This window comes from Tribolium castaneum, chromosome 1 (assembly GCF_031307605.1).
Source record: "Tribolium castaneum strain GA2 chromosome 1, icTriCast1.1, whole genome shotgun sequence".
Taxonomy (NCBI): Eukaryota; Metazoa; Arthropoda; class Insecta; order Coleoptera; family Tenebrionidae; genus Tribolium; species Tribolium castaneum.
The window spans coordinates 10,387,456-10,413,308 of record NC_087394.1 but is presented as its reverse complement, the minus strand read 5'-3'; the positions used below and the strand labels follow the sequence as shown (position 1 = coordinate 10,413,308).

The following is a 25,853-nucleotide window of genomic DNA, read 5'->3' as shown; positions in this document are numbered from 1 at the left end:
GTTGAACAATTCATTAAATGTCAGTTAAATGTGGCATTATGAAAATTTCTTTACTGTTTTCGACATAGTTCAAAAGTCATCACCAGAGGGCGTCTAGTTAATTTTATTTCCGAATATCATAAGTATTTACGTGGAAATAGTGTGTGTAAAGCGTCTCCCAACTAAGCTAAGAGTGGGAAATAAGGGAGAAAAATACTTTCTTCCCTCGGGCTCTCCAGTTGAAGACTACAATTCAGCATCTGAAGATGACCCAGAAGATATGACAGATCGAACTGTTGGACTCAATACATACAGTTTATTATAAGTTTTATTCAAAACATCTATATTAAACCATCTATTTATTAATATTTTACTGAACAAGACTATAATTCATTTTTCAATGTTTGGGACGAAGACGAAAATGCAGCATCTAAAGACGACTCTGAAGACTTCTGTGACCCCTATGTCCCCCCCTTTCTCTTCTAATCAAGTGTTGAATTCAATAAATTTAGTTTATTGTCAGTTTTTCAAATCACAAGAAATTCTCTTTTAAAGCACATTTTTTCAAATGATTATTTCTTTCCAGCCCTATAACTCGCTTATGTTTAGTCCTACAAAAAAATGCATATAACCATTTTCTAGGGAATTTTATCAGCTTTTTTGATAAGTAGATAAAAATTGATAGGAGTAATAGTTTCCGGGATATAAGCAAAAAACCAAAAAAAGGCTACTTTAACCCCCTCCCCCTCCTCGAGCTCGCCCCCCACTTTGGGGACTTTTGATATATGTCTACCCAAGTGTAAAGGAAGCTTTTAAAAAAAACTCCAACTCTAGGAATTTTTTCCACCGATTTGTCTCATTTGACTGGGCTATTAGAGAATTTTGGAAAGTCATAATTTTATTGAATTAAGAGTTTCTGTAAATTATTTTCAATGAGTGTTCTGCAGTTTGCACCCATGCAGTCGGTCCGTTATAGTAGGTAACAGAATATCTGATACAAAAACAGCAGTATTTAATTCTATTCTAATATTTAAATCGGTAATCTAATTGCGCATAATTTGGTTTATAGCAATATAATAAATTAAATAATCTTATAATCTTATTCCAAATGGTATCAGGCTAGCACCCCACCCCCGCCCCAGGTCTCTTCCACCCCTCTCCTACACCACTTCCACTACCGCCTGCTCATTGCTCAATCCATCCTCTTCCTCGACGTGTTTTAGTTGTGTGTTTTAGTTGTGTGTTTTAGTCTTTTCGTGCAGCTGTGATGTTCAGGGCTTCGTTCTTCGGTATTTTTGACTATTAGTAGGTCACATATTTTCGGGGGAACTGTGGTTGTGCTTTGGTGTTTGTCTATAGTGACTTGTAAGTGCAAAATTTATTTCATCATTATTCTGTTAAATCCACAGAATAACAGGTTTTACAGAAACGCATCTGTCCTTGTCCCGATAGAGCGAAAGTGTCACTAGCACATCTATTGTTGCCAGCGCGTACTAAGCGTTATCGGCGGGCGATTTGAATTGCCCGTAGTTACTTTTCTTTTAAAGTTTGATTGCATTTTTCGTATTGTTTGTAAATATTCACAACAATAGTTGCTAATAACACTTTCTGATGTTAGACAACTATTGTTGCTGAATATTTACAAAGAATACGAAAAATAAAATATGAGAATAAATAAAGACAATAAACTTGTAATAAAAATTTATTATCACTAGTCAATATACACGATACGATAACTATAAACTAATGATTGATCCATCAAATTATTTATATTCCCACAATAAAAAAGTTCAAAAAAGCACACACACGAAAAAAACCACAAAACAGTACTAATTTCACATAAAACAAAGCCGAAGGCGAACACCAAACAAACCAAGCACAAAATGGCGATTTACACAATGGCAACTGTCACAGGTCCACTGTTAATTTCTGCCGATATTATAGGTAGCTTCGCTAAAATTGACTATACGTGTGTGCGACATCTGCGATAGCAAGCCGAACTACAGTCGATTTTGAATTTGGCGCCTATACTTGGCTTGGTGCATTTAGGTTTCACCACCCTGGTTAAATCATTCTTTACTAACAGTGTGATGCGCCGTATCTGCGGCTTGCAAACGATAACGGTTTTTTTATGTTGTGTTGTTATTTTTTGTAGGGTTTGTTGTGATGCGTGTCGTGATTGCATAATCGGAAAAAAGTGGTGAAAAATTGATTTGCATTGCTGAAGTTACAATCCTTTAGTTTTTAGGTACAATTCTGATTAAGTATCAATAACATCACTTACGTTCAGACAGAATTCATTAAAAAAATTAACCACATATTTGAATAATACAGGCTGTGCAAAAAATACAAATCAATATAAACCTTACATTTGGAATAATTTTGCTGAAAACAAAACAAACAAAAAAAAAGAAAAAAATTCTTAATCAAAAGATTTGGCAGAAGTGAATAGTTATTTGGACGAATTGACACAAAGATCTAGAATTCTATTCTATTTAAATATTTTTTATTAATGTTAATATTTATATTTAAACATAGAATACCATACGACTTGATGAACAATCATTTTTAAACAGTGTGTATATTATGTAACAAATTTCATTGCGATTTTTTAAGAAGTGCCTATTTTGTAAACAAAATGAGTTCAAAAATCGTCTAATTTTACTGTTGACAATAATTAAATGCAGTCATAATTATTTTTATCTTATCAATGTTTTCATTTTTTCATGGAATAGCTACGCTATTTAAATATATCCACAAATCTTCATAATTCCTTGTTTAATTAAGGCTGTAGGTTACAATGGATATTAAATAGGAAAGTGCAAACATACTATACAGGGTGTCCGTTTTTCTAGCTCTACCAAGGGGATCTCAGTTATTATAAGAGATACGAGGTCGGGTCGGGAACTATTATCCAAAAAAAATTTGAAGTGTCATTTTTAGTTTTTGAATTATTGAGAAAAATAAAAAATTTGTAACTGTCGTTTTTATTTTTTTAAGCGAAAACCAAAAGAACTAGACGTTTTTAAGTAGGACATTCTTCAGACACTTATTTTATAAGAAATCTGAATTTGTCATCGCCTTTTTCAAGGCGTTCTTGATGTCAGAGCTCTACTACTCAACTTTGATTTTTTTTATGGACGCCATATTTGAAACTTGCATTTTTGTTCCTGATTACAATGATTTATCACATGATATGATCGAAAAAAAGCGTTTTTGCAAAGAGTGCTTTGAAAAGAAACGTCAAAAACTTTGTTTAACAAACTAAATTTTGACTGTTCTATTAAATATGCGAGCAGATTTTTTGTTTTGTTTTGCGAAATTAGTAAGCTTGGCGGAAAGGTGAACCTTCCAGATCCAAATTTAATTAAACCTCAAAATCTTGTTTGTTTAAAAACAAAATTGTTGGTGTTTTTCCAAAGCACTCTTCGCAAAAATGCTTTTTTCTCTATTTTGGTCAGCATATAAGATTCGATCATGTCATGATATGTATGGTTGTAATCAGGAATAAAAACACTTTTCAAAAATACAAAAAGGAAGAATAGCTTCCGTAAGAAAAAACAAAGATGAGTGTTGCAACTCTGACATCAAGAACGCCTTGAAAAATACGACAGATTTAGATTCCTTGTAAAAAAAAGTCTCATTTAAAAACGTCAAGTTCTTTTGGTTTTTGTTTGAAAAAATAAAAACGAAAATTACAAATTTCCGTTTTTTTCCAATATTTAAAAAAGTAAAAATGACATCAAATTTTCTTTTAGATAATTGTTCAGCATAAAAATGCGCTACTTTGTCCTAATAACTGAGATCCCCATGCTGGAGCTAGAAAAATGGACACCCTGTATGTCGGAGCTCAATAATTTACATTTACATATTTTCGGAATTTCTGCCGATCATAATTTCTTTTAAGTTGAGAATAAAAATTATTGTGCATTCAAGTTGTGTTTGTTTCAATTATCAGACAACCTTCGAATAATTTAATTATGTGCATAATAATGTTATACGATATTAATACATTAATTATAACGCTATATCATTGCTATACTGTACGGAATTGTATTTCCATTTCAAAACAAAGCTCTTTGTTTTAAAAATTTGTTTTCTTGAGAAACGATCGGCTCTTTTTCTCATATCAATAGTGAGATCTATTTAGGGATTTGTTTTTGTTGCCGAAGTTATTTAAGGCTGGGCCTGCTCTAAAAAACGGTTGTTACAAAACAAAAGCTGACCTTCAATTTGCACAGATGTTTATGTCGGTGCCTGGAATTTCTTTTAAAATCTTCAAAAATGCTTTCTTTGCGACCAAACAAACATCCGGCGTTATAAAAAGGTTCCATGAAATGAAGTGAACAAGTTTAGTCACGCATAGTATTTATGTATAGTACCTGTACCTACTCTCAAAAAACATGTCATGTGGGTAATAAATATTAATTAGTTTTCACTGATTAAAACTGAGTGTTAAAATTATTATTTTATTTATGGAACATGCATTAGGGGTGAAATAATAGAAAAAAACTTGACGTTAAAAATAAACTACTCGTGGAAACAAATTACATGAAATCAATTACTGTCTTTGTTTACCGGAATTTAATTACGGATAATTACTGTCGGTGATACGCGTGTACTTATCAAGGTTTATCTTTCCTTTTTGATTTTCAACCAACTAAGGCCGAAACTGATTGGGATATTGGTATAGTTTTCATGAATTTAGGTCAAGTTTATTGTTTTGTGATCGTAGACCCGCCCTTGGGTTTGTGGTCGATAACTTCCACCCACTGATAAATGTAAAAGTTGTGTATTTTAAAAAAATCTTATGGAATGTCATTCCTACCTCTCATAACACTTTATTTAATCTCCTTATTATAAACAGAATAGAATCATGGTAGTTTTAGTAAAAGAAATTATTTCGTAAAAAAATCTAGTCGGTGTTTGACAATTTGACAAACCCAGTAAAATTTTGTTTTAATTAATATACATATTGTTATGTAACTGATGATGAGATCATCTCAAATTATGTTCCTCTGAAGGCAAATTACAATTTAAGAAACCTGTTTTGCCTATTGACCAAACTGTTTCCGTACATTTGTTTACGTTTTTGAAGACCTTGAAATATGATTGTCAGAAATCAAAACAACTTCCGGTCCGGAAGCACTTATAACACCAGGCTCGTACAGTAACGTACAAGTATGCTAATTAGTTATTATTCAGTGGTTTAATGTTACACAAAATGGCAACATTGCAACTGAAATTTTGGAAGCGAAATAATAATAATAATGATGATTTATTTGTCTTAAAGTGATACATAGTTCACAAGAATATTCAATAAAATATTGAAATAGAGTAAGTAGTAAAATACAATGGAAAAAATGGAACGTTACAATAGATAGAACATGACTGGCATTGTTAATACAATATAATGGGGACTTTAACAGTTTTGCTTTAATAATTTTTGAAAAGATAGATTCGGGAAGTGTAGCAATCTGATAGGTAATTCGAGTGTAATTCAAGAGAATTTTATCATTTTTTTGTGTACTGTAATTGTGATTTTCATAGTGGATTCTATAAGAACTTATATTTCTTTTTACATATACAGGGTGTCTCAGCTAAGACTTTCGAGTTTAATATCTCAGTTATTTGTCAACGGATTGTTATGAAATTTAGAATGCCCATATTTTAGGAGGTGGTCTTTCAATAAGGGGCAAAAAATGACTCCAAATTAAAAAATTAAATTTTGGAACATTTCTTTTCTTTAAAATTAAGCCAAATTACCGTTGGATCATTAAACTCCGGAAATGGCCACACAAAAACCAAATCGCTCGGCTGATCAAGAAAATAATTAAATTTTATTGTTAAAAACTTAATTTTGATAGTAATTTGGGCAGTCACCTTTTGAAACAATTGATGAAGCATTTCTATACAACATTTTGTGTACCACTGAAAAAAACTGTGTGTGCTTGTCAGAAAAGTAAAATTGTTTTAATTTGGTGAAAATACTTTAAAAACCAACAACAGTGGCTGAAATTTCTCTGTTGTTGAAAAAGGAATCAATATCACCTATGGAAAGTGTCGTTGGACTTTTTGTGAAATCTTATTTATGAAATTTAAAGTTTAAAAAAATCGTCAATAATTTGAAGACACAGAAATCGTACCTGAACTAAATCGAGTGAGGACAAAACACGTCACTGGAAACGAAGCAATAGTTGGGGCTGTAATTCAAGCTTTTGAAGAGAATCCAATCAGCAGTGTACGAAACATTTCCAAAGTTCTGAATGTTCAAGTGTCTAGAATTTTTTCAGTTGTTCAGTCTTTTAGTCCTTTTTGAAAGAATTAAAGCATCCAGTACCAAAAGTTAGTCAAAAATATTGTTTTTTAACTTTGTATGGGTGAGAGATAATTGTGAAATGCCCTTGCGTGACAGTTACGTTTCTGCGAGTAGGATTGACCAAAATTCAATGCTAGTGCTCATTTGTCTCATAGAGATCTACACTTTTGCCCACGTACCCACGTTTAACAGTTTGTTTCTCATTTTTCTCGCGAAACAGTCGTCTTCCACGAACGAGTTTTTTCTGACAGCATTTTTCACTGACGATAATTTTTTTCATATAAGTCATAAAAGGCTTACATTTTAAAAAGGCATGTAAAAATTACGTTTTTAAGACTTGAGTTGTTGCATTAATTGGATTTTAATCTTTATCTTCTAAAATATCTGCATTTTAAATTTCATAAAATTCCCTTGACAAAAATCTGAGATATTAGGCTCGAAAGTCTTAGCTGAGACACCCTGTATAAGGCATACATAAACATACATTGCTGGAATTGTTAGTATACCTAATTTTTCAAAAGATTTTTTCACATCGTCTTGATATTTTAATCCCTTTATTGCACGCACGTATGGCTTTACGTTGAATTTAAAAAATTCTACTAATGTGGCTAGTATGACCCCAAATAAAAATTGCATAAGAAAAGCAACTCTGAAATGGAGCAAAATACACCATTTTTAATATATCCAGGTTTACAGACAATTTCAATTTCTTTAAGAGATACACAGTTTTGATTAATTTAGTGCTAATTACATCTACATGTTTATCCCAAGATAGCCGTGGGTCTAGTTCGATTCCAAGAAATTTAATCTGTGTGGGATTATTATTTTCATTTGTAGAAAATATCATTGAACATGTTTTACTTTGATTTAAGAATAAACCATGGTCGGTGAACCATTTACGAGCATCCGACAGTGTTGATGATAATTTACTTTTTACAGAGGTTATATTGTAATATGTTACTTGTTTTCTATTTCTAACATAATTATTTAATAATAATAGGGATGTATTTACTATTTAGTACTCCAATTCTGGATAATTTTGCTTAGTAAATTAAAATCACCACAATCGAACGCTCTCGAAAGATCACAGAAAGTTACCCCCACATACTGTTGTTTTATTTATATCGTCACAAATTTCACTAATTAAGTCATTAATCGCCATTACAGTACATCTGTTTTTCCTAAAACCATATTGAGCTTCTGATAATATGAAATGAGCCTCCAAGTATTTTGAAAATTGCAAGAATAATACTTTTTCAAATATTTTGCCTAGAATGGGGATAATAGAAATCGGGCTATAGTTGCCATATTCATTTAGATCATCTTTTTTAAATATAGGGATCAGTTTTAACATTTTCAAGCAATTGGGAAAGATACATTCTTCAATACTGAGATTTATTAAATTAGTAAGAGGATATAATATAATATTAATTATATATTTAATCATAATAATATTTAAGACATAGATATCCTTAGTTGGTTTATTATTAAAGGCACTGATTATATCTATCATAGCAACAAAGCTAATTTTTTGAAAATTGAAACAATTTTTAATATTAATTACATTTACATCTTCATCCGGTTTTGCACTTTTTATTTGGGGTTTAAGATCTTTAATTAGTTAATTACTTTCACAAAATAGTTGTTGAAACCATATGCATTTAATGACTCAGAAAATTCAATGTTTCTTGCTTTGTTTCTTTCGTTATTTACTAGTTTCCAAACATCTTTATTAAGATATGATTTATATTGTTTATATGCTGACGTGAAAAACTGAATATAAGGATATTCTTGTTTTAAATTGTAAAACAAAGTTACGGTATCTTGTAATTTAAAAAGTTTAGGATCATTTAAATAATTGATAATTTTATAGTTTTTATTTCTACCGAGAGTTTTATCAGGAAAAGCAATATTTGCCTCCGTTGGTAATATGTTCTGAAAATTTTCCTATTTATTATGTAGATCCATATCAGCCTCATCAATAAAATTCCAATTATATTTGCTAAGATTATTAAAATAAATAAAATAAATTAAAATAAATAAATAAATAGATCCGGATGGAAAAGTTGCGTACGAGCGACGAATGTTTACTGTTTATTTTTCTGTTTGAAGTTATGAATTTGCGATGAAAAAATTTCTAACGGGATTTCTCATGTTATCGCTAATTATACAGCGTGTTAGGATTGAGAATTGAGAATGGCAATGTGTTTTGTTATTGAATTTTACAAAAAAAAAAAAAAACAAAAAACTTTTTTGCTATGACCGGGGTTCGAACCTCCCACACAGAGGAACATGTTAGCCACAATCTCCATTTTGCTTAATGAAAAAAATAACGGCTAATAAACTCCCTTAAGCCACACAGTGGCTCTCAACAAGTGGGTTAATAAAAATTTCTGAAGAAAGTACGCACTTTGTGGAAAAATGACATAACAGTTTTTAATCTGATCATGACAAATTCACATACGAAATATTGCTAAGCCATTTCCTAACACCCTGTATTAAATGTGAGGAGTTTAGTTAACAAATAATAATTGCAACAGTGTTATCACATTTAACCTTGCTTATGACTTTTTTAATCGGGATAATTCTGCACAATCTATTTTTACTCTGTTGAAATTAAACAAAATTACATGTGGTAGATAATACGATTATTAGAATACAGGATCAGTTTATCAAATAGTTTTGAAATTTAGTACGCACAGAACATTAACATTTTCTATTGAAGATTGCTAACGAATTCCACCAAGTTAGATAAAAATCAAAACTGGAAAGAGTTTTGTCTATGTTTTAAAAGATTATAAGTTCTTGTAGACGTCATAAGTACCACAAACGTCTGGCAATGCGATAAGTAAATCTGCTGAGTGAGGTTTATTTTATCTCGTTTAATTCTAAACTGCTGAGTAAGAAAAAAATTGAAAATTCTTTTGAACAATGCTTCAAAAGTGCTTTGTTTGTATTGAGAAGTCATAAAAGTTAGTGCCTACAAAGTTTGGCCAAGTTTTAAATAAATTAATTAAAAGATAAGATCCTCTCAGTTTATCATCTTTTGCACAGACATGAATACATATTTGAGTCATCCAGTTTATACAATTTTGTTTAATTTTATACTTACGTAAACCGTGATGTTTAAAATAGCAAGTTTTTGACATGCGTCTGCTACACTCCATAATCGTTAATTGCAGAGTACAAGAGTCCATTTTTTTCAGAGAATTAAATAAATTATTTTCATACAATGGATCCTCTGTCTTCCATAGTTGTGACAATATTTATATTAAGATCAAAGGAAAAGAAGATAAATCACTTTAATTTGCCATAACCGGATCGCGGATAGAGGCTATCTTTTGAAATTAACCAACAAAATTATACAGAAATATATTTTATGATCTTATTAGCGTTTTGAAACATTGTAAACCTGCTGTATAGAAAGACGTCTTTTGCAACTTTAAAGAAAAAAAAAATTATAAATTGTGCAATCTTTTTTAACAATGTCTGTGTCAGGTCTGAAAATTCGGAAATAAAATTAACTAGACGCCCTCTGGTAATGACTTTTGAACTATGTCGAAAACAGTAAAGAAATTTTCGTAATGCCACATTTAACTGACATTTAATGAATTGTTCAACAATTTTGCGTGTATAGTGTTAATTACTTACAATAGAAAGAATTACTTTAAAAGTACGTGGTGGTAAATACTAGCGTTGACTTTGGTTCTATAGTTTTTCGTGGTATAAAGTGTTTATTGTTGGAACTTGAAAGTGGATATAAAGTGAAAAATATTTAAATTTTAATTACAAAGTGTTATCAAACAGTTGTCTAATTAAAGATTATAAGTAATGGATCACAGCGAACACAAAGTTTGGCTCAAGAAACCAATAAATTAGTGAAGTGTTATGAATTTTAGGTTAGAATTTTCCACTGAAAAAATCATGAAATGCTGCGGTAAATCTACAAAACTACAATAAAGATTAACAACTGCTGATACATTTAAACGTAAATTATGCCAAAAGGTAGGCTTTTCAATGTCTTTGTAATAATTTTCCAATAAAGAAAGTGAACCAGTCATTCGTTATTCGTGTTTTCCTCGTCATCTCTCATTTGTCAACATAAGTTTCTTGCTTCAAAGATGCAATAATCATTCCGCATAGGTAATGTAATAATTGTGAAGCCCCAAAATTCGTACAACGCTCAAAATATCCGAATAAACGTTTTCCCGCCATTTATGGTTACTGTTTTCGACCTAGCTCAGTGACGCCCCCAACGGTAATTTTATTTCCGAATTACAACTAAGTCATATACAAGACCTATACAAAAAAAAATATCAAAAAACATAGTACCATTTTTTAATCAAAAAATAAAATGGCTAACAATTGAGGTTTTTTTCATTTTATTTTTAAATGGCACTAACAATGTTTTTCAAATTTATGTATATTGTTGATAAGGTTCGCAGAAAGACACCATATTTTTTTCAAGCAATTTGAACTTACAGTTTTTTCAATAGAACAACAAATTAAATCGACTTTTTAACCCGTTTAAACTCGGTTACAAATACTTAAAATGAAATACAAACTGACCTGTGAGGTAGTGACTGAATTTAGGAACAACATCCAATTATAAAGAAAACACTTTGTTAATTACTTTTCTTAAAAATCCAATTCAAATTTTGCATTCACGCGCTTGCTTGAACAGCTCCTCTTCGGACGTTCTGAGTATACTTCAACCTTAAGTTGCACTATTTTTTTACAAAGAGCATTTTTTTGTAAAGGTATACTATGAAATTTGCATAATATGATTTCATTAGTACCTACAATACTGTGTACAATCTTATCGTGTTCATATCTTAATTGTATTTGTTTTGTTTTAGTTAACCTGAATTGGCTTGAAGATGGGGGCGTCTTCCTCATCCCAAGAAAGACAGGTGCCTGAACCAGAAGACGTAAGTAATTTTTACTTTTAATAATTAAGAATATGTATTGTAAATAAGAGCTAGTGTTATGGAGTACAAATAGGAATCAAAAATTACAATGCTCATTACGTTATTGTTTTTGGTTCCGTATTTTTGATTTTGAATAGTTCGTTGACAATTTTTTGTACGGCAACACCGATAGAAACTTTTATTTTACTCTTTAATGCTTTAGCATCAATTTTTAATTACCACATAGATACTATTCTGGCAGTATGTGTTGGGTAAGTAAGTTTGCTTACTCATATGCAGGTATTTTTTAAAATAATTGTAACATATCTAGGTCGTTAACTCCTAGCGGTTGCTTTAGTGAGTGGGAAATCCAAATAAATACTCGACTTCAATACTTACATAAAAAATGCATTAAATTTTAAGACTCAAACAATTTCGTTTTACTTTATTAGTCCCCATTTATTTACATAAATAATAAATAGTACTACACTTTTTTTAATTCATCGGTTAATTAAAAACAATATTTTAATGCAATAGTTACAGAGAGGTCAACAAGATAAAGCATTATGATTCATACAAAAAAAAACAACGTATAATCTTGTTGTTAATAGTCTTATAAACCGTGCCTTCAAATAATTATAATGTCAGTTAAATAAGTTGAAAGATGTTGTCGACCGTTTTTAACTCTCATATCAATTGATCTTTGACAATTGTTTTTTTTAAGTACTTTTAACCAATTGTGATGTAAAGAGACTAATTTCATAAATATAAATAAAATAAGAACGCTGAATTTTGTTACTTGGTCAAATTTGTGATAATTATAATAAATAATATTAACTACTTGTGTAGTTAGTAATTACAAATTGTTGTTTATGTATCATTTCTTCGAAATCAGTTTAACATAAATTTCAAAATCCGATCGAGTGACAAGAAAACACTTGCTTGCAAAAATGGTTAACTTTTGAAGCTTTGAATCTAGTCTGGAGATTATTATTAAGAAAAGAGACTTTTAAATGTTATTTAAATTGATTAAAAAATTATACAAATAAATGAGCTCATATTATCCCTTAAATTATCTTTTATTATACCTGGTGTTTTAGAGATGACTTAAATACAAACTTATTTATTTTTTATTTTAATACATATTTGGCGTAGTTGCTGATATTATTGATGATGATTTTGAACTCAACACTTACTTATCAATTTTGCATACTTTTCAAAATAATTTTTTGTCCAAAACACTTGTTTTTAAAATTGTATCACACAAAAATTCAGCTCTTCACCACCTTTAAATAGAAAAGTGCAAACTTAAAATTCTGGTAGTTGTTTAAGTCAGCTATTAGAACGTAAGAAAATACAGAAAGAAGTGTGTTAGGTGTTAAGTAACTTAAAAACATATAAATGGAATACCATAGCCACCGCCTGCTTATCACAGCTTATTAAAATGTCTAATAATAAACATATAATAATAACGTATAATAATAATGAAATGTTAATTTTTGCCTTATTATTATTACTTATATTAAATCATGTTAGAGTTTATAATCTGAACATCTGCCAGAATATTAAGATTTGAATTTATTTTACTCTAATAAAGGACGAGTAATATCTTACTTAGGCAGACGTTTACTTTTTCTTTTTTTCTGTAAAAAATGTAGTGTTTTACTTAAAAAAACGGACGTTTGCATTGCAACTTTTTTTCGAAACACTTAAAAAATAATTTTAGGAAGGTAGGTAACATATAATAATAATGAAATGTTAATTTTTGCCTTATTATTATTACTTATATTAAATCATGTTAGAGTTTATAAAGTGAACATCTGCCAGAATATTAAGATTTGAATTTATTTTACTCTAATAAAGGACGAGTAATATCTTACTTAGGCAGACGTTTACTTTTTCTTTTTTTCTGTAAAAAATGTAGTGTTTTACTTAAAAAATCGGACGTTTGCATTGCAACTTTTTTTCGAAACACTTAAAAAATAATTTTAGGAAGGTAGGTAACATATAATAATAATGAAATGTTAATTTTTGCCTTATTATTATTACTTATATTAAATCATGTTAGAGTTTATAAAGTGAACATCTGCCAGAATATTAAGATTTGAATTTATTTTACTCTAATAAAGGATGAATAATACCTTACTTAGGCAGACGTTTACTTTTTCTTTTTTTCTGTAAAAAAATGTTGTGTTTTACTTAAAAAAAACGGACGTTTGCATTGCAACTTTTTTTCAAAACACTTTAAAAATAATTTTAAGAAGGTAGGTAACATATAATAATAACGTATCATAATAATGAAATGTTAATTTTTGCCTTATTATTATTACTTATATTAAATCATGTTAGAGTTTATAAACTGAACATCTGCCAGAATATTAAGATTTGAATTTATTTTACTCTAATAAAGGACGAATAATATCTTACTTAGGCAGACGTTTACTTTTTCTTTTTTCTGTAAAAAAAATGTAGTGTTTTACTTAAAAAAACGGACGTTTGCATTGCAACTTTTTTTCAAAACACTTTAAAAATAATTTTAAGAAGGTAGGTAACATATAATAATAACGTATCATAATAATGAAATGTTAATTTTTGCCTTATTATTATTACTTATATTAAATCATGTTAGAGTTTATAAAGTGAACATCTGCCAGAATATTAAGATTTGAATTTATTTTACTCTAATAAAGGACGAGTAATATCTTACTTAGGCAGACGTTTACTTTTTCTTTTTTTCTGTAAAAAAATGTAGTGTTTTACTTAAAAAAACGGACGTTTGCATTGCAACTTTTTTTTAAAACACTTTAAAAACAATTTTAGGAAGGTAGGTAACATTTTAGTGGTCAATCCAGTATATTTAGAGAACTGACTGAATTTTTATTCCATCTTGTAAGAGCAAAGCTATTTATATAAAGATGTTTAACACAGTAGTATATGCCCAAAAATACACACCTTCTAATTAAATTTAATTGAATGAAAACTCAATTTTTATTTTTATTTTCAGCTAGGACAATTCAGGAAGAACGCAGGGATAAGAATTGGGGATACTTACCTAATTCCAGAAATTCCGGCAAAAAGGAAAGTGACCGATTTTAAATTCACTGTTGTCTTTGGTATTTGCTTAATCATCTTGGTAGGTTTTCAACAAATTTTTAGAAAGTCCAATAGTGTGTATGACTGTTAATTCTCAGGTACCTTTTCTGATATACACATTTGTTCAATCTGATCTTGATCGATTTATTCACGGATATGATAAATGCGGCAACATTTGTGGCGAGAAAAATAGTCGAGTTGGCGACGTTTCTTGCTCAGGACAAGACAAGACGTATCAACCGTAAGATAACATAAAATTAGGGTTGATAAAGGAATGCAAGAAACATGTTATGTTTTAAGGTTTTTGCGACTGATTAAAAATGAACATGCGTATTCGGACGACGACCAACTATTCATTAGGGATGAATGTGTCCGGGAATGTGGAAGTGGATAGTAAGTACAATTATTTTGACAAGAATAGGAAAGTAATAATTACTGGGTGCTCAAAACCGGCGCACCAACACAATGGTATGTGATAAAGAACTGCTTACCTACTAAGGTAAAAATAGTAAAAACATTTTTTGCATTAATCGTAATTATTATTAATTAATTAATAATTAATAAATAGTTATTAATAAATTATATATTAATATTATAATATATAATTATAATTATTATAATAATATAATAATAAATATTATTATTAATATTAATAATATTGATAAATAACGAATTTTAAATAAATGATATGTGGCAACGTTGTCTAACAGTCGTGATCGCAATATATTTTGATCAACAATAAAAATAAATTATTTTTGAAATGATCTCGTAGAAAATAATTCCTAGTGTTGGCACATCTACAAATTGTAATTTTTTTGATGAATTTTAATTTTTTTAAATTAAAAAGAACTGCTAAAGTCTGATAGTAAATTTAAAAATAATTATTTAGTTTTGTGTTAGGAAACGATTACTTAGTGTGAAACATAAAAACATTAAAAAATTATGAAAATTAAAGAAGTTAACAAAGTAAGTTTGTAGCTCCAGATTGTTAAAAATAAGACTTTAGGAATTTTTTCAACATTTTTCCCGTAATCTACGCATGCTTCTCAACAACGTACTGCTGATTTGGTGCGCCAGTTTTAGAGCACCTGTATATTATCCCGGCGCCTCCACCATTTTACGTAAATTCATAAATCACCTTAATTATTTATAAAAGCTTCTTAATAGTTATTTAATAAAGTAATTGGATAAATCGATGTTGTTTAAAGCTGATTACAACATTATTTCGTTCATAATTAATTTACGACTTATCTACCAATAAACCAAAACCAATTTTTTTAATGTAGGAAAAACGATGGAAATTTTTTAAGTGCAGCTGGTGTATTACGTGAATTGTGTACAATTAGAAGGCACAGAAATTTAATCTTATCGAATTGTTTTCACGATTATTTTTTTAAAAACTTTCTATATAACGTGCTTTGTTGGTTGATTGTTCAGCAAAAAGATTTTGGAAATGAAATTTGAGAGAGTTCTGGTTATCTGAATAACCTGAAATTTTGCATGCACACCTAATCTCAACGGCAATCCAATAATATTTAGTTTAATTAGTAATTTTTAAACAATAACAGTGGTTATAAACAAGTAATACCTCGCCTTCTATAAATGACACCAATGCCATTTGTTAGAGCAAAAAACATAAGGCTAGTCTTGTGAAAGAACTATCTCAGAAACTAATAATAAATACATGCTTTATATTTTCATCTATGCCTGTGATTTTTTTCAGAATTTTTCTATAATTCCTTGTAATTGAAATTAATTAATTCAAAAAATAATTAAAATTGTAATTAAAATTTTATTTAATAATGTAATTTAATTAATAATTTTAATTACTTTACAGTAAGGACCTTACGTTACATACATTATACATAATTCAAAAGTTTAATGAATGGAGTATGGACAAGAGACATTATATGAAATGAATTTTAATTTTATTTGGGATTAGCTTAATATAAATTTTTTCTTAATTTGTTATTTTTTCATTTTTAATTTTGTATTCATTTTATTACTAGGGAAAGCTTTAACGAACCAGAAAGTAGAACTGTGACAAAAAATGAATTACAAATAATTTCTAAGTATCTTTCAACAGATCTATGGAAAACACTGAAAATTTTATTTTTATTTTCAAAATTTTTATATGTAATAATCTAAATTAGGCACTACAAACTCTTTAGCTACTTGGACTTTAACCATAAGAAAGAGAAATGTTTCAAAATTATGTCTTTTTTATTGTCTCCGAACCTCCAACATTTTTTCTAAAAAAAGTTCATTTATCCCTTTAATACATATGTATAATTTAAAATATATTTTTGAAAATTTTTGTAAAAAAAATTGATTTCTTGTGTCATGTTTAGTGATAAAAACCGTAAAAAAATGTTGCTGGCTCCGAAAAGTCATTAATTAAATAAAAGTTGGTGCTAGCAACAATTTTAATAGAAAAGGTTGCTCGAAAACATTGTTGTTTTAGAATAATTTTTCAAAATGTTATTTATTTATTTACAAAAAAATTAATTCGATTGCTTTAAAAATAACAAAAATATAAGCTTTTTTGTCTGTCACAAGGTAGCGGCGATTTACACACTACTGTTCCTTTCGGCATTGTATTGAGATCTCTGGATAATTTTATTGACTTAAAAGAAATAAATATTGAAAGAAAGTGTTATTTGTGATGATTGAAGTAATTTGTTTAAGCAGATACTGTAATAAATAACTAATAACTAATAATAATCGATTTTAATAATCAGTAATCAGACAAAAATCAGCATTTGCAAATTTTTTGCTTTATTTCTTTCTGTAGCCCAATTTTTTTCAAATTTTTTCGACAATTTTTTATAAATAATAAATATTAATTAATGAAAAATAGTTATATTAATAAAATATTATTTTATTAAAAAAAAATTAAAATATTAACTAATAGAAATTGTTATAATTTCCAGAACACGCGATGCTTGCAAAATGTTTTGTACAAGAAATATGTAAATAAATAAGTGTTCTACGAACGACTTCTTATTAAAGATATCGACTTTTGCATAAACAGAAATACAATTTTTTGTATTTTTGATGTGGTTTATAATTATAAACCTAGAATTTTCAAAAATATGAAATTACGATTTTCTTGTTTTTTAAATTTTTAATGTTGGCATTTTTTGATATCAAACGGTTTTATAACGTGAGATTTCTAAATTTTATTTATTTTATTTAGGGTTAATAGTTCATTAAACATTCATAAAAGATATAGGAGTGCTAAGTAATTTTGGAAATTTGTTAATTTTAACCAGATGCAGAATTTCGAACTTTGAGGTCTCATAACTTTTTTATTTTTGCGAATATAAAAAAATGCAAAGTACCATTAGTTTTACAATTATGAAGACTATTACTGGTATTAATTTAAAAAATGGAAACTTCCGTATTATAAAAATTGCGATTAATTAACATTTTTTTATTTTTTATTTTTCTATGTTACTGGTATTAATATTTTTAATTAATCAATTTTAATTACAAGGAAGAGAAAAAAAATTCTGAAAATGCATATACATGGAGAAAACATTTAAGTATTTAAAAGCAAACGCTCAATTGTATTAGTTTTTGAGATGTAGAGACAGCAGACACACCCCGTTTATTTTAGGGTTTACAGCAGTACAAGAATTTGACACCAGAGGATGTATTCGTATCTGAAATCGCAGTAAACACAAAGACTAAAAAGTAAAAAATAAAAAATAAAGTTTTTAGTTAAAGAATCTTTTAAGAAGTAAAAATTTATGTTTTTCTATCAGTATACATTCATTAGTCCCTGTTGTTTTAAAAATTGAAATATAAAACGATTTTTGGTAAAATAATTTTCTTGTAGCGTCGAGCTTTTCAACAGATGTTTTCCTTCGAAGTCAAACGATAGCCCTAGGGTTAATAGAGACATGGAGACAACCTTTGCGGTATGAAACTGAACCAAACTCAAACCCTGTGCTACATTTGTATTATTTTAGGATATTGGTAGAGATATCAATAAATCAGCGGGTTACATCGTTCTTATGTGCCTCCTAGGATTGGGTACAAACTAGTCATTAGACAAATACGAGAATTTGTACAATTTTTCTTTTAGTATTTACCGTTGGAATGCTTTTCTTGTTTCGATATTTCGTTGCGGTGGTCGTTTGGGTTATTCTCATTGGTTCACTCCTGGGTATAATTGCCTTAGCGATAATATTCTGGTAAGTAGAACGCTAGAAATTACAATTTTTTGTTAATCTGGAATATGAATAGGGTGCTCAACAGTCGTGAAGCCACAGGACCTAACGCTGCAAGCGCTCAATTCTTTGCCATCTTCTTTACAATCCTTGCAGTGATTTTAACCATTGTGTTAATTTGCATGTTCAAGCGGATCAAACTCATCATCCGATTGTTCAAAGAAGCGATTAAAGTTATTTTTGGCATTCCTATAATTGTGTTTGAACCGCTTTTGGTCAGTGAATTAATTATATTTTCGTAAAATAGTTTAATTGTTTTTTTTAGACGTTTGTTGCCAGTTCCATTGTATTGATAATATTCGTGTATTTTTTGATCGTGATGTCCACAGCTGGAGTTCTGCAAAAAACGTTCTTTGATGTTTATGAATACACACCAAATGTGGCGATTCTCTTTACCATGTTCTTCCACATTGTGATTTGTTTGTGGATGTGGCAATTTATCATTGGGTGTCAACATATGGTCATTTCTGGAGCCGTCTCGTCTTACTATTTTGCAAGGTATTTAAAGGCAATTTGAACACAGATACAATCACGAAAACAATTATTTTAATTATTCAGCAAAAATTGGTTTCTGTTTTCTTTTTGTTTCTAAAGTTGTATTTTTTATTTTTTTTAATATTAATAATTTATTTTACTGCATATAAATACCTCTACATGAAAATGTTAAAGTTAATTTACTTTGAAAACATTTTAAATTAAAATATTACAAACTCTATGTATACAGTTTTCTTGACTTCTATTATTAAAAAGTCAACTTTTTTAAAAGTAGTTAATAATCCCTTGGAAAAAAATGGGCAGGTATTACATTTAAACAATCTATTGTTTTAACTCTTTAACACTCTATTTTCTTTTTTTAAGTGTCTAGTTTAATTTCTTTTTTACTTTTTCTTTAAAGGGATCGAATTATTATTATTTAAAACAATATCAACCAATCAAAATGAAGTGTAAAAACGTCAATATAAAAGTTACATCCAAAATAACCGAAATTTTGGGTGTTTAAAAAAATATAAGAACTGAGATGGTACCTGTATTTTTGGTTTTTCAAGTTGGATCAAGTTGAATAAAATTTCATTTTTCCTTGGTTAATTTATTAGGCTGAACTGCATTTACGTGTTTTTTTTTAACTTTTTTTGAGAATTTAAGCATGTTTTTAAAAAATGAATTTTGTAAAGATTTCGCTAAATGCTGTTAAAACAGCTAAAAACTGAGTTTTGTCGAAAGTTTTACAAACATGTTTAAAAGACACATTATGAATGTATTTGCTTTTGTCTTTTTGTGGACGTTTTTCAATTGCAAATGAAATTATTTTGCGAAATTTCGACCAAAATACGCATAAAATTTATCAAAATAATATGACGAAATTGGTATTATTCCGTTTTAGCACATTTCCAACCAGAATATTATTTGTTCAAAAATGTTTTTGTCTTTTTCGGGAGTTTAGCTTCTTTTTTGAGCTAAAAACTCTTTGACTTTTTATGAGATCTCGCTAAACCGGACCAAGAAGTCCCTAGTTCCGTCCAAATTATCATTACTTTTGTTTTTTTTCTAGTGTTTTAGTGTTTCATTTTTTTCCTAGAGACGCTATGATTTCTTTTAGTACATTGATTTCGACAAAAATAGCCCAAATAAAGGTCACTAAATTATTTTAAAAAGGTGTTATTTTTTCTTCATCGAGAATGTAATCATGTTTTTGGGCTAAACATTCAATTTTTTGCAAGTTATTCCCAATACATTATTTGTGTCTTCTTCTAGTGATTTAAGCACGTTCTTAAGCCAGAAACACTGTTATTTTCAGGAATATCATTAAAAATACGGCGGAAAAATTCCATATTTTTCTCTTTTCCAGTGTTTTAAATTTAGTTTTTTCACGAAGATCTGTCAAACTGACAGATAAATAACAAGATTTTACCGAAAATGGTTCTTTTTGTTCTTTAATGATTTCGCCAATTTATTGCCAAAAGTAAAAAATGTCATGTTTTTCGAACATTGTAGTTCTAGGCTGTAAATTCAGTTTGTCGATAAATTTTGCTAAATCTAAACAATTCTTAAAGTTTCGTAAAAAGTTAATATTAATAAAAGTGGTGTTGTTTTTTATTTGTTTCGTTAACCCTGACCGAAAATTCACTAAAACAGCTAGAACTTGATACTGTTTGCCTTTTTTTTAAGTTGGAGGCTATCTATTTTCGAGGTTTTTTTTTAAATAAGGCGAAAAATTTCCATATTAAGTTCGAAAATATGTAATTTTTGCTTTTTTCAAACCGTCTAAGCACCTATTTATTTTATTTTTTATTTTGCTCAATCATTTCTCGATATTTGCAGCACACAATTTACCGGCGTTTTAATGAGTTTTTAACCCAGAACATTAATTGTTTCAGCAAATTTTGTCAAAGTTAAGCGAAAAATCAGTACATTGTATAGGCAATGGTTTGATTTTTTATTTTTCAGCAGGTTGTTTTTTATTTTTGACGGAAAATCGCCCAAAACCCCAAAGTGACATTTATGTTACTATTTTTTTATTTTAATTTTTTTGGTTTTACTAAATTTTACAGCGAGATATGGTGTATTCTCTCAAAAGTCATAGGACTTTTTTTTGGGTCAAATTTATTTACACCGATTTACACATTTAAGCGATAAATTTTTTTTTTAATCTTTAGGTTTTAATTGCATTAATTTTTTTTGGGTCTGGATTTTATCAACTACCTGTTGATAGTATCAACCCAATTTTTTTTAACAAATGGGTTAAGTTCCCTAAAAAAGAGTTAAACATTTTTCATAATAAATGAGTTTTAATTTTAATAGCCTTAACTCAAGTGAAAATCACTTTTTTTGGGAAGGTTTTAAAAAAAAATTAATTTTCTTGGGATTGTTAAATAGATCGACTTACTAGCCCTAGTTCCACCCAAAAAAAGATGAACTCTGTCTAACTTTACTAATTAAATAATAGAAAAAATGCTCTTTTTGTTCATCTGTTAAGTAACTGTTATTTAAGTCAATCTTATTATACTGAAAAGGCATTTTTTCTTTCACAAGCATCACGAGTGAGGTCAAAATTTCATTTCGCTCTTTGAGAATGCCTAATTTTCTGTGATGTTAGGTTTTCTTTTTGAAGTTTAGTTTTAGCCATCATTTAACTTCTTTTTTTATTGTTTAGTTTTTTCCGAATTCTGAAAAGTCCCAAAATTATTTTACAGATATAATGTGATTTTTACTTTTTTTTGAGCAACGTCTAGTGTTTTAACACCACAATAGTTTCAATAATTGCATAAGGTTTCTTTATCTATGACTTTCGTATAATATATATATTTTTAAGATTTTAACACTAAAAGATATTGAAACCACATGAAAATGTTTTTTGCCATCTGTTTTCTTTGATGAAAGAAAAGTAATGTTGGAGTATTTAAATTTACGTTACTTTTTAATAATAATAATAATAATAATAATAATAATAATAATAATAATAATAATAATAATAATAATAATAATAATAATAATGACATTTTCGAAAAGCTTATTTTTTCTAATTTGATATGTCTATTTGTGTAATACATTAGTTTTAAATATTTAAGAAAAAAAACATTTCGCTTTTTCTTTGTAGTAGGCCATGAAAAATTTTGGATTTTCAATTAAAACTATGAAATTTGTATTACCCCACAAGTATTTATAAATCCTAATTAATTCAAAAACAGCATAATAAATTTTTATTTGATCAAATTTTTGCAATATAAAAAATGATTTGTTTTTATATTTAAAATGGCAAGCTCACGTTATTCTATTTTCCAATTTTAAACATGAAATGTCGGAAGAAGAAAAATCTTATTGATTGTATGATTGCGTATCAATAAAATTTTATTTTACAAAAAAATGTTAATTCAAACACCAAAATCAAATTCCATCTACGGTAAAAAAATACACAACATTGCACTTCACTAAATCATAAAAAAGCGTCATCAAATGGTAGTGACACATCGTTTGCGATTTTCTGCACATTTTTTATATAATTAAAATCTGCGACGATCGCATATTTGTTCAATTGAAAATAACTTTAACATAGCGTATTTTTATCATTTCACATTTATTACTTTAATAACCGTTCTCAAAATTTCTAGAATACTCATACCTTTTATGTGAAATAATTTTTCCATGGCCAACTACTTTCAAATATTTTGAATATATTCTTATTAAAAATATATAAAAATATCAAACTATATTTATATTGTTTTGAGTTCAGAAAAAAATAAGCTTTTCGAAAATGTCATAGCCAACTATGATTCTCATTTAAAAAAATACAACTTTATGTTATTACATCTAAACGAATGATTAAAAAAAATCGCTGATAACATTATTAAATTTTCTGTAAAAAAGTGCCTGTATAATGTCTTTGTTTTAAATGTGTATCTTTTATAATCAGGAAGATCTGAATTTTTTAAGATTTCACTAAAATGTCAACTTTTGTCGAAAACAAAAGACGATAGCGAGATGCGGTTTTGAGCAAAATTAATCTCTCAAAAAACGGACCCGGGATGTGTCACTCGTTTTTCTCTAAACCTCTTAGTTTTGGAGATGGTCTATTCGGACATCCAAAATACAGCACCCTGTAAATACAAAATCTAAACATTGTTTTCGTGAATGTACACACTGTTCTTAATGAAAATACGAATTATAATAAAAACAATTTAGGGACAAGTCGTCTTTGGTTTCCCCCGTCTACACCAGTTTCTACAACTTGATTAGATATCACCTGGGTTCGGTCATTTTTGGTTCTTTGATTATCACAGTCATTGCTATCGTCAGAGCCCTAATACGAGGTCTCGTAAACAACAAATCAGCCAGGATCCTCGTTGACTGCTGCTTAGGAGCTATAGAAGACTTCCTGAAATTCCTCTCCAAGAATGCCTACATCCTTACAGGTATTATTAAAATCTATCTGCGTAAAAATTTGAAATTTGAAATAAAAATTTATTTTAGCAATGCATGGACAACCATTTTTCAAATCTGGGAAACGCGCTGTACGTTTACTTGCCGCAAACGCACTCAGTACAATTGCGCTTAATTCTGTTGGCGATTTCGTTTTAGCAATGTCGAAAATTCTGATAGTCGTGGCTACGATATTGGTTGGATGTCTAATGGCCGTAAGCATAAAATAAGCCTTCAAGTGAAAACTTTAAAAAATTTAATGATACAAAAAGTCTGACTCCACTTAAAATTTAACTAATTTTTAGGACCCTACGATTGAACACTTCTGGGCTGCTATTCTAATTAGCGCGATTGTGACCGCTATTGTAGCTGATTGCTTCTTTGCTGTTTTTGAGGTTTGGTCAACTACTACTACTATTTAATTTTTTCTTCTTACATGATTAAATTTCAGACTGCGATCGATACTATCTTCCTTTGCTTCTGTGAAGATAGTTGCATGAATGACGGGACGGAACGTCCGTACTACATGAGCGTGAATCTTATGCAATATGTGGAAGAAGCCAAGAAGGCGACGAACAACAAAAATTAATGTTTAGTGTTTGAAATTAATGTTTATTGCGTGTTTTTTGGTAGAATAGCTTTCGTTTGTTGTATGTTACTGGTTATATAAGACGACCAAATATTTTTGTAATTCGAATCTACAGAGTTGTAATTTAGGTTAGTTGTTGGCGTTACTTTTACCCTGTAAAAGTATAAAAATGTTCTGCAACAGATTATTTGGATGAGACTGGAGGAAGTTACCCAGAAACTCAACTCAAATGCTACAATATTTTTTTAAAAGATTTAGGTTAGAATGAATGTTTTATTTTTTATATATCTATTGGAATACTACAAGCTTTCAATGTTATAATTAAAATTTACTAATAAATGTTTGAAAATTAAGTGTAGTCTCACTTATTTTAAGGGATTAAGAAATTATTAGTTTGTGGAATAAAACAAGAAATACAACATAAAAATCTTGTCTCACTTGTGACTCGTGTTCTGTTACATTTTCTAGCAAAACACTAAAATTAAACAAAATCGGTACAAGATGTAATAATGTTAAATATTTCTACATTTACAGGTAATAAATTTAAAAAAATTAAGATCCAGTTAGCTTTATGACATCTTTTGGTACAATTTGTAGCATGATCATCTTCCTAAACGGACTTCAAGAAATAATTGTTGGAATGTGGGAAAGAAAGAAGTTTGTTTGATTCATTCGCTTTTGTTACGACTTGTGTCAACGTTTTTCGAGGTACCTACCTGAAAAATATACAGGAAGGTGCATTTTTACGGTCCAGTGGCTGAAACTTTTTCTTTAGAGCAAGTAATTTTAGCCAAAATATTTTATTATCGCACTCGTTATTTTGAAAATAGACTTAAAATAAAACCATTTTTAAGAAGAATTCAATAATATAGGCTCCCATTTTTTTGCTGATGAAATAATGTTCAACAACGCACTTTACAAAACTAAATATGTAATAAATAATGATTCAAAAATAAGGAAACAAATATACAGGGTGAAGTTTTAAAAAATTTATTACGCTATAATAAAGTTGTGCACTACTGGACAATTTACCTGCTATTATCAAACTTTTGAGCTTTTTATTTATTTTTTTATTTTAAATTGGAACTGCTTCGACTTTCGATTATAGTTTTATTATAGAACAGTTTTTGTTTTGTTTTAGTTTTATTTTCCCATACCTAACCGATTTCATAGGTACTGTTGTATTTTCAATGTTTTATTTTCTTTTCAAAAATCTGCTCTAATTTAATTTTGTTTCCATTTTTATTGTATACTGTATTTTTGGATTTTATAATTTTTAATATTTTTATGTTTCACACTAAGTAATTAGTAGAATCACATTTTATTTTATAAATAAGAAATTAATATTTCTTTCACTTTTGCCAATAATATTTCGATTAGTTTGATACAGTATAGAAAAAATAAATTACAAAAATTATTTGTGCATAAATAATTTTTAAATAAGGCATTAATCCGCCAAATAATAATTACGTTTTTCAAACTGCACTGGCGCCAAAAAAAAATTCGAAAAATACATAACTTTGCTAAAATGTGATGTTTTTGGTTTTTACTTTTAAGAATCTTAACTGAGGTTACACCTACACAAAAACGTTTTTTTTTGTTGTATAAAATATTATTTTTGTTACATTTAGGCTGGTCCATTTAAGTTTATACTTAGTTCTTGAAACAAAATAGGTAAGATCTTCAAAAAAAATGAAGTTCAGTAGACCAAACGTCCAGCGAAAACATCGAATCATTCGGCTGAAGTTTTACTTTATTTTATAATTTTACAGTTTTAGAGCTTTTGGATGAATTTCTCATGTTATCGTATA

General features: G+C 28.6%; 1 protein-coding gene across 2 annotated transcripts; it reads left to right on the top strand.

Annotated features, from left to right (window-relative positions):
- The first annotated feature begins 1,203 nt into the window (after positions 1–1,203).
- LOC658554 (choline transporter-like protein 1) lies at positions 1,204–24,395 on the top strand. 2 transcript variants are annotated; one of them, XM_008200771.3, is made up of 14 exons: positions 1,204–1,344; positions 11,158–11,229; positions 14,213–14,341; positions 14,400–14,542; positions 14,602–14,694; positions 18,146–18,227; positions 18,279–18,342; positions 18,395–18,503; positions 18,556–18,754; positions 18,805–19,037; positions 23,217–23,446; positions 23,505–23,668; positions 23,759–23,848; positions 23,905–24,395. In XM_008200771.3, the coding sequence occupies exons 2-14, from the start codon at positions 11,179–11,181 to the stop codon at positions 24,040–24,042; spliced, it is 1,725 nt and encodes a 574-aa protein (XP_008198993.1). In that variant the 5' UTR covers positions 1,204–1,344; positions 11,158–11,178; the 3' UTR covers positions 24,043–24,395. The 2 variants fall into 2 exon arrangements, with proteins under 2 accessions (XP_008198993.1, XP_008198994.1); XM_008200772.3 differs by lacking the exon at positions 1,204–1,344 and adding an exon at positions 2,104–2,227.
- Positions 24,396–25,853: the final 1,458 nt, after the last annotated feature.